At 60.6% G+C, this 9,745-nt stretch overlaps 1 protein-coding gene across 2 annotated transcripts; it reads right to left on the bottom strand.

The window, feature by feature from the left end:
- TMEM222 (transmembrane protein 222) lies at positions 1,150–8,196 on the bottom strand. Of its 2 annotated transcripts, XM_021375269.1 has the most exons (9): positions 8,038–8,170; positions 7,123–7,443; positions 6,766–6,978; positions 6,520–6,652; positions 6,116–6,200; positions 5,698–5,729; positions 5,174–5,270; positions 4,895–5,025; positions 1,150–3,936 (listed from the first exon to the last, which is right to left on the bottom strand). In XM_021375269.1, exons 4-9 carry the CDS (start codon positions 6,615–6,617, stop codon positions 3,849–3,851), a joined length of 531 nt encoding a protein of 176 aa, XP_021230944.1. In that variant the 5' UTR covers positions 6,618–6,652; positions 6,766–6,978; positions 7,123–7,443; positions 8,038–8,170; the 3' UTR covers positions 1,150–3,848. The 2 variants fall into 2 exon arrangements, with proteins under 2 accessions (XP_021230944.1, XP_021230943.1); XM_021375268.1 differs by lacking the exons at positions 6,520–6,652; positions 6,766–6,978; positions 7,123–7,443 and having other exon boundaries at positions 8,038–8,196.

The following is a 9,745-nucleotide window of genomic DNA, read 5'->3' as shown; positions in this document are numbered from 1 at the left end:
GGGTGCTGTGCTCTGTGCTCTGGGTGCTGGCAGCTGCCCCGCGGGCGCCCAGAACAGGTTCTGCCTCATTTCTGCACCGGGTGCAGGGAGCGCGTGGGCAGCGCCGGAGCCGGGTTTCGGGAGCAGATCCCAACCCCACACCCACCCCACTCCCTCAGCTTCATCGTTCGGGTCCCGGTGCTCCCGGGGGAAACTGAAGCAGGGAGCACACGGCGGCTCATGGCTCATGGGAGGGCAACACCCCTGGGACCCCCAGGAGGGGCTGGTTGGGGCATGGTGGGAAACTGAGGCTTCTGAGGCGGCTGTGAGGGGTGGGCGCACGGGGATGGAGCCGTGCACCTGCAGGGGGGGGAAATCTCATTGCGTTTTTGGCTGCTGCTCTGCCCCTGTGTGCGGCCTGCTCCCCCCCCACGGGGACATCCCGGGCAGGTTGGGGGCTGCGGGGTCCCAGGAGCGTTCCCGCTGCTCACACCGTGCTCCTGCAGCTCGTGGGGGGAGAAACCCCCCGTGCCACCAGGGCCTCCCCGCGTGGGCAGTTTTGCTCCAGCATCCCCGAGCTGCAGAGCAGCGCTTTGCTCCGAGGGCGCAAGCTTCAGCAAGATGGCTGCGCCGTGCCATCCCCCGCCGTGCACAGCGGGGCTGAGCCGCTTCCCCACCGCGTGGCTCTGCCCCCCGGGCTGCAGCTGCGAGGGGAGAAGGGCAGCGACCCTGCTGCCCTCAGCTCCGGGCCCAGCACGCGCATCCCCTCCCAGCAGCAAAGGGGAACCGCGGGAGCTCTGTGCTTGAAGGAGCGGGGAAGCAAAACCCTTAGCAGCGCTGAGATGAGGGATGCGAGACGCGGAGCTGAGCGCAGAGAAACGGGATGAAGCCGTGGGAGCATCGTCCTGTGCTGTGCTCAGCTCCAGGGCCACGCTGCGCTGTGCGGAGCAGGGCAGGGACGCGGCAGCGCTGCAGCTTTTGGAGGCCTGGCATGAAGGGCCTGGCACGGCAGCTGGCTCTGCCTGCACTGCAGCAAAGCTTCCCTGCTCTGCAGCTCCCAGCTCCCAGCCCTGCTGTTCCTCGCGGCGCCTTCGGGCCCCAGCTCAGCTCGCCCCGGGGGACGGCGGCACCGCTGCTGAAAGAGAAAAGCCTCGCCGAGAAGAGAGGCGCTTGGAGACATCCGCAGAAGTTTATTTCCCCCCTACCACCAGGATTATGAAACCACAGAAGCAGAGTTTAAATATTTACAAAGTAATCCGGCGCCCCACAGAGATCACGAGAACAAAGGAAGGGGACGTGGAGGGATGGCCCCCGCCGAAGGGCAGCGGCAAAGCCACGGAGCTCTGCAGCGTGAGCACGGCGGGGCAAGGACGGGAGAGCAAAAGCACAGCGGGAAGGAACAGGACGGGACACAGCGAGCCTCTGTGGCTGCGGGATGGGGGCACGGCACAGGAGCTGGCAGGGAGATGGAGGACGCTGCGGGGGAAGCACGTCCTTGTCCACCCACCCCTCCGCCACCTCCCGGCCTGGGGACACGGCCGTGGGTCTGCCCGCGCTCCCGCAGCTCCACGTCACACCTCGGTGAGCTAAAGCAGGACGTGAGCCCAGCGCCATGCCCGCATCCGAGCTCTGCAGGCGCTGGCCCATCCCTTCCTTTCTCTGGGCAAGGGCAGCTTGCTGTGCTCTGTGCTCGCTGTGCTCTGTGGGACCTCTGCTTCATCTCGGCCCGACCCAGTGCCGGGCTCCGCTGCTGCTGCAGGGGAAGAGCGTCTGTTCAAAACTCAGATCCGGTACAAAAGCGTCGGGAATGGCACTGGACATCGTCGGAAATCCCAGGAGGGGGGGGGTCCCGCTCCCAGCCTTGGCTTTGGCAATGCTCGTGCAGCGCGTCGCGAACACGCGGGGAGGCAGCGCCCCGAGGCCCGAGGTTATTGCTACTGAGTAGGGCGGCTTGGCCTCAGCCCCGCGGCTCCTGGCACGTCCCTGGAGGGTCGCTCTGAGAAATCAGGCTCCCATTGAGAACTGGGGCACGGGACTCGTCTCTCCCCTCCACCCGGGGCTCAGCAGCCTGCGGCGAGGCAGGGCGGCTTGGCGAGGTTCCGCCTTGTCCCTGTGAGCATCTCTCTCTGATGGAGGTCTGGGCTCTGCAGCCTGCTCTCCGCCGGGGCAGGAAATGACAGAGCACAGAGACACCGACAGCGCCGGGTGCGGGGCTGTGGGGAGGGGGGCACTGAGGTTGGTGCACCCCCAGCCCAGCACCAGGTGACGCAGACAGCTGGGGGAAGGGAGGGGTGTGAGGGGACACGACCAAGGGAGAGGAGGACACACAGACATAGAGACAGCCAAGGGGAGGCCCTGCACAGCTGGGGAGTCCAGAGGTGGAAGCAGGGGGAGGCACAGGCTGGGAGCCAGCAGGGTGCCTGCAATGGGGGAAGCCACGGCGATGGTGCGGGGTCAAGAGGAGCTCCCTTGCCGGCCACGAGCACTCCTGGAGGCCGAAATGCAGCAGGCAGTGGGAGTAAAGAGCTGACCTCCCAGGGCACGCCTGGAAAGGCTGACCCTTCCTCTGCCACGGAGGGGATCTGCTAATGGCACACCACACTGCTGCAGGAAGCCACGCGGCCACCAGCCCCGCAGAAAGCAGCACCTGCAGAGACCCCACATCCAAACCCACCCCCTGCTCAGCACCCCTATCCCCCTACGCCCATCCTGCCCGGCCCAGGGCACAGCAGGGCCATCAGACCCCAGCGCTGGGAGAACAGCACTTCTTACCCCAAGCCAGTCCCGCAAAGCGCTTTTACCCCAGGCGTGCTCTTCAGAATACACCAGACCCTCCTGTTCTCCATGCTGGACCAGCCAGAGGAAAACCAGCGCCCTGCTTGCTGCTGCAAAGCCCAAAAAGAGCACGCCTGCCCGCCAGGCCCTCTGCCTCCCCTCAAATCTCCATCGGCCCCACAAAGCTCGGGGCTCAGGTGCTGCCCTGGAGGCACAGATGCTATCACAACCCCGCACGAAGCCTGCCGTCCCAGCAGCACGCACCCACCGCCACCTCTGCAGGCATGTGCTCCATCACATGCAAAGTCCGGGGGCTCAAAGGGAAGTTGAGAAGCTTGTGAGAAGCGTTAACGACAACTTCAGGCACTGAGAGCACCGCGAGAAGCAGGGAAGCTGCATTTTCTCTGGCACAAGCTAAAAGGGATTTGGCAGCAGACTCCCAGCTCTGCCACAAGCCGTGCCCAAGCCGGTCCATCTACTTTCCTGCTTTTCCGGGCTCGCCAGCAGGACCAGACGGATCTGCCCTGCCACAGAGCGTTCCTCTGTGTGTCTCCTCAGGGCAGGGCTGAGCCACCAACACCTTTCTGTCACTGCTGGGGAGACGGTCAGCACGTGCTGCGGCTCTGCACACCCCGAGGAGGAGCCCCAAGCCTCCACTTGGAGACGTGCGCGACGGGAGAGTCGTGCAGCGGGGACACAGCCCCTCCTCGGAGGCTGGAAACCTAAGGAAGCGTCTGCCAGGAGGAAGGAAGAGGAGATGGGAGAGAACCCCACGAGGTGAATCTGCCGGGGCTCCCGAACCAGCAGGCAGGGTTGGCCTTGCGGCTCTGCCTCCCGACTGCATTTCTACCTGCCAGATTGCAGAGGGAGCGCATTCAGGGAGAAATCAGGAGGCTCCGGGAGCCCGGCGCTGGGACACACCAGCGACAGAAGAGAAACAGAAGGGAAAGAAGGCAGTTCCAGGAAACAAGGGTGAGCTGTTACAATGGAGTGGAGTTGCAGCCTTCCCAGAAAACGCCTCCCAGTGCCATGCCTCCATCGCGCCGAGTCAAGCAGTCACAGTTCCTTCCTCCGCGTGGAGCTCCCGGCTGGTATCACCGCAGGTGAAGCGTCAGAACGACCGTCAGGATCACCCCCAGGAGGAGGACAAAGGGGAGCCAGGTCTTCACAAACCCCCCTATGCTGCAAGACAAAAGGAAAAGGGACAAAAAGGAAAGGATTTAAACATGAGTCAGCAGAGGCAAACAGGAGGGACAAAAAGAAGCGACGATAAGCGGAGAAATCAGAGGGAGACAGATGCTCTTCTCGTCCATTGCTGCCCCTGGCACAGATCACAGCCTGGATGTTCAGGAGGTGTTCAGATTTTGGCATCACATCGGGTCCACAAAGAACTGTATCGTGAACAACAGGGCTGAGCTCTGCTTTCAGCACAGATCCCAGTCACAGCCCAGCACGTGTCACATCTACGCAGTCAGACAATGGAATGCCATTGCAGCCAGCCCCACGGATCAGATCAGCTGCTGGGTATTTACCCAGCACAGCAGGGAGCACAGCCCATTAAAGCTGGGGGGGCTCTTTGAGAGCAGCCCAGACCCAGCAGAAGGGAAGCAATGCAAAAATGCTACGCAGGGCAGCGCTCACAGGATCTCCTCTCCAGGCCCAAGGAGTCGAAATGGAGACTGAGTGTTTGTCCTTTATAGTAAGGAAAGCTCAGGATTTCCCTCCCCACTCAAGTTGGAAATCAGACAAGTTTTAATGTAAACAAGATTCAAGACAGGGAAGAGAAACCAGTGACCCTTGGAGACGAGCCATCCTGTGACCTTCTGTTCTGACCTAACCCAGCCGAAAGACAACACAAGGCAAGTTCTGCTCTAGCTCACATTTCCCAAATTCCTGGCACCCTAAATTAGTTGCTAGAGCCAGTATCTCAGGAGCAGCGTCCAGTGCAACCCAGCAAATACTCCTGGTTCTCTCCCTAAGAACAAGCAGCAGGCAGTGACAGCGCCAGGACCTCTCGCCCACGTGCTGGGGGCAGAGATGTTCCTCCCTTTCCCCAGGGACAGGCCGAAGCTCTGCAGGGATGGAAGAATGAAAGAAGAGGGGCTCTGCTGCCTGCAATCCCGACTGCTCCTCGGCTCACCTTACGTACTTCCCATAGAGGAGGGAGAAGAAGCAGAGTTTGACCATGTTCCAGGAGGTGCTGTTGTCGTATCTCATCAAGTTTAAGGCCAGAGCCACGTGAGAATGGCAGTTATCACAGCAAAGGTTGTGCTGGAACAGAAAAAGGGAGCACAGCGTTAGCGATGCCGTCCTTGGGGCTCCCCACTCCCACAAACTGCACAGGTCCCACCCCTCCAGCGAGGACCACACCACGGGGAGAAACCGCTCCACAGACGCAGGGCAGCAGCGCGAGCCGTACCATGCGGTGCTTGTACTCCTCCGAGGCATCGTGCACGGCCGTGTCCCACGCGTTGGGGCTGCTGGAGTACACTTTGCCAGGATCCAGCTTCCAGTACCTGGAAAGACGAGGACAGATCCCTTTGCTGCTGCTCCTTCACAGCAAAGCCCAGGAACCTCTCCTCCCACCCCCAAAAATCAGTGACGAGACGCGAGCGATGGCAGCTCAGCAGCGCGGCACAGCACAGGCGCCGCTGACCGGGAGCACTTGTTGCTAACAGAACCCTCACGTGTTTCAACCTTGGTTTTCTTTATTTTAAAAACGCTCCACGCAGATGGGGATATTCATACCATGACGCTGCTGTTAGGCCCCTAAGATTTAGCTCAGTGTGGTTCCTTGGGAAGCACACACGCAGCAGCCCCCGGCATGAATGAGGAGATCTGAACACGACAAGCAGCGTTACAGCGTGCCCGGCTGCGTGGATTAAAGGACGTCTGCAGGTCAGCTGGTTTGTTTAATAAATAAAAAGAAACGGGAGCACTCACTTCACCGGCTTCCCAAATGCCATGTTGTCTTCCTGCAACAAAAGGGAAAAGCATATCATGAAGACAAAGTTGGAACAGCTCTGTCACCCAGCGACAGGACCGCCACGCTGCCCCAGCAACCTCAGGACGCCAGCAGACAATTGCAATAGGATTTAGGTCCAAAAGTCCCAGCTAAGAGCGTGGACTATGAGATCCCTTCCCTCCTGCCCACAAACCAAAGCAGCCTCTGTTTATCTCATCCTCCTGCACCGGACAACAGTCCGCAGAGTAATGGCAAAGATCAGAGATGTCCAGCACCACTGCTCTGCAGAACTCCGAGCTGCAAATCACAGGGGGCGGCTCAGAGCTCACCGAGCGAGGTGAGATGCAGACCAAGCACAGATTTTGGCTTCGGTATCAAGACCCACCCTCTACTTACTGAGACGAAATACGGCCCCGCAAAGTCCCGAATGACGCCCGTCGACGTGCAGATACCCATATGGCCGATGATGGGGAACAGCCACCTACAGAGGTAACAGGCGAAGCGTCAGGCTGAGACATTTGTCCCTAAATCGCAGTGAGAGCGTGCAACGTGCTGCCAGGAGACTGCTGGAGTGGCCACACAACGGACAGCACGGGACAGGCAGGCAGGGTTAGGGCATGACACAGTCTCCTGGCACAAGCAGGGAGCCACAGCCAGGTAGAGAAGCAGAAGTACGAACAGAGGAAGGGCACCCAGGGAACACCCGGAGCTGTGCTGCCCTGACGAGCACACCCAGGGCTGGCTCCTCCACGGGGCGCTCAGGCTCCACATTTTACCAGTTCCGTGCTCTCAGAACAAACCCATTTGTGTTCCCATGCAAAAGGTTCGGATCCAGGAGAAACAGCCCTGGGTTAAAACTGGACTTTCTGCTTCGACGGATGAGGGATAAAAAGGCCATCCTGCCCAGCTGCCCATCCACGCTGCAGCTTTTCACTGCAAATCAGATTTTGGCACCTCAGATAGGAAATGAGGTTCCCGGCTCCTGGTGTTCCCTCCCCTCAACGCTCCCCTTGTTTCAAAGGTTTCTCCTCAGCCCCAGTACTTACAGAGAGCAGCAGGTCCGTCTCCCAACCCAGCCACGGTCACGGTGTCGTTACAGTGCTCTCCCACAACCTGCAGCCTTCCCAGCTCTGCTCACCTCTCCCATTCCTCCCTCCTTTCCCCGCGCCAGGCTGTGCTCAGTGACTAACATCTCAGATGCCATTACACCAAGGCTAAACAGGAACAGATTCTCAAGCCACAGCTCAATTAGAGAGATCCTAAAGAGATCAAAACGGGGAGACAAGCCACGCGTGCTGATAAGCACGGCCGAGGAGATGAACCACACACATCTCTTGTCGATAACGTAACCCCACAGCGTGGAGGATCCACAAAGTTTGATCTTCTGCACTCGTGCCACTTACCCTCTCCTCCGCCTTTCCCTACCCGGCGCAGTGCAAAGCAGCCAGGCAGCTCCCTGTCTGCGCAGAGCAGCGTTCTGTCAGCCACAAGGAGCACAGTGTTGTCACAGCACTGCCACCTTCAAAGGTGCAGACGTTCCTTCCTTTTGTTTCTCATTCTCCCCTCGACACTGCCTAGCTTTCGAGCTTCCAAATCCGAGGATGACAGGAAATGTCAGAGGGAGAAAATTGGAGCAATTATGCAATCTAAAGTGAGATTTTGCCAAACAGCAACGCTGAGATTTCCGCCGCAGAACAAAACCAAGAGGAAGATGCCACTGCTCCCTGGGGAAGGAACCCACAGACAGACACGGAGACGTGAAAGCGGGGCAGCACAGCTCTGAGCACCCGACCGGGGGGGGGGGGGGACGAGAAGGTGAAAAGCCGTGAGAAGTCCTCCGGAGGTGGGAGCTGAAGCGGGGAGAGCACGAGGCGCAGCCAGGCGGGTGCGCGGCTGCAGGAGGCTCGCGGGGGGACGCGGGCTGCGCAGGGGCGCGGTGCCGTTCCCAACCCGGCGCGCCCCGCTCCGCGTCTTCCGCCCGCCCCGCAGCCCGGCCCAGCCGGCGCCGCCACCTGCTCCTCATTGGAGGGCGAGGCGGGCAGGGAAACGGCCCGAAGCCACACGGCACGGCCTCGCCCTTTCCCATGCCCAGAGGACGGCTCCCAGCTCCTCCCTGCGCCCGGGGCAGGCGGAGCCCAGCAGAGCGGAGCAGAGCGGAGCAGAGCGGAGCGGAGCAAAGCGGCCCCGCGGCGCGACCGTCACCCCCGGACCGCGAAGGCCCCCCGGGCCCCGGCCCCTCTGTCCCGCACCCGCCCTTGCCGCGGGACGGGAGAGCGGCAGCGCCGGGGCGGCCCGCTGCTGCCCGACACCGCACTCACGTCAGCACGGGGATGGGCGTCCACACCACGCAGTACGGGAAGCGGCCGCGCTCCGCGTCCAGCCCAGCCCCGCCGCCGCCATTGAACTGCTTCATCTTGGCCTCCGCTTCCGCCATCACCTGGGCCCGCCCACCGCCGGGTGCTTACGTGACGTCACTTCCTGGAGACTGCGGCCGCTTCCGGTTGCGGCTGGTAACCAGGAAGTGGGAGAGGCCTGGAGGCCGCACGGGCGGGCGGGGCGCAGGGAGCGGCAGTGCCGGCGTTAGAACGTGGGACTGTGGGCGCGGTAGGGCCCTGTGCTTTGCTTTGCAGGCACGAGAAGCGATGGCTGTGCGGGGCCGTGGTGTTTCGCTGCCCGTCACGCCTACGTTGCGCAGCCACGCCGCCCTCCCGCTCTCCCTGCCCTGGGAGAGGGGAGGAGGACAAGGGAGCACACGAGGAGCAACAGCATTTACAAGTGAAGGAGCAGCTTAGAAAAAAATAACAATTGCTTTATTAGGAAGTTTAATTCAAACTACACGAGGAAGCTGAGGAATAAAGATGTTTATTCCAGGTTTCCACCCCCGCGACACAGGCGGCAGAACACAGTGACAACTCACTGAACTCGTGGGAAGAAAAGGGACAGCCTCACTTCCCGCAGTGCAGGAGGGCCAGGACGGGGACGCTGTGTCTATGGGGTGTGGGAGAGCAGCCCCGTGTCCAGGCACCGCTCTCCTCTTCAGATCCTTCCCTGCTTCTTGAGGAAGCTGCTCCTTTCCTCCTCTGGAGGTCCTGAGCTGCAGTTCCGTGGCTCGGTGTACCAGAGCTCTCCCTGCACGCTGCAGGGTCAGGCAGCACGGTGCCAGGGGGTTGCAAATAAAACTCTCACCCTCAGCAGGCGCAGGGCTGCGTTCCTCCTCCACGGAGGCAAGGCAGAGCCGAGCACAGCGCTCACACGAGGAGCTGGCTTTTGTCATCCACAAACAAACCCTGTTAGCAAGGAGAGCCACGTTCCCAGCAGTCATGGTGAAGTCACAGCCCTCACGTAACGGTCCCATTTTTTCTTGTAACCCCTCTCCTTCATCAAGCACTTCTCTCAGCTCTACTTCATGCCCTCTGCTTCCCACCACCTGACTTAGCTCAAGTTAAGCTGAGCCCAGCTTTCCGCGTTTGTCAGTGCATTCTCCCCGGGGGCAGCACTCTGGGGACAGAACAGTGCTTACACGCTCACGGCATTTGAGTCTAGTGAAGCTTTCGGTGTGAAAGCCCAAGAGCTCAGGAACCTCTACCCATGGAAGAACCACATCAGAGGGGACACCAGCTTGGGTCTGTCACTACGGCAGCGGGAAGCATTGGCTAACAGTCTAGTTCAGGGGCAGCCTACCTGCCCCCCATACACACTAATGTCATACAAGTACTCAGGCTTCAACTCAACTAACTCAGTGGTGCACTGCAATCTACATTTTCTCACCTCTACCAAGCCCTCAGGAGATCATCTACCATTACTTCCCAGTCTAGACCACGTTTTGGAGCAGACCCTTCCAGGAGGGAGGGCTCCTGCAGTCACCCAGCCCAGCACCCGCAGGGAACAGCTCAAATCAAGCTGCAGTGCAGCATGGGCTCAGCATGACCTGTCACTGCGTCAGAGCTGATCAAGAGCCCGAGCCTGTGCTCCTCGTAATCTGACGGTGAAGGGATTCACAAAACAGTCCAGATCCAAAAGAGAGAA

This window comes from Numida meleagris, chromosome 22 (assembly GCF_002078875.1).
Source record: "Numida meleagris isolate 19003 breed g44 Domestic line chromosome 22, NumMel1.0, whole genome shotgun sequence".
Lineage (NCBI taxonomy): Eukaryota > Metazoa > Chordata > Aves > Galliformes > Numididae > Numida > Numida meleagris.
This window is presented reverse-complemented; position numbering and strand designations above follow the sequence as displayed.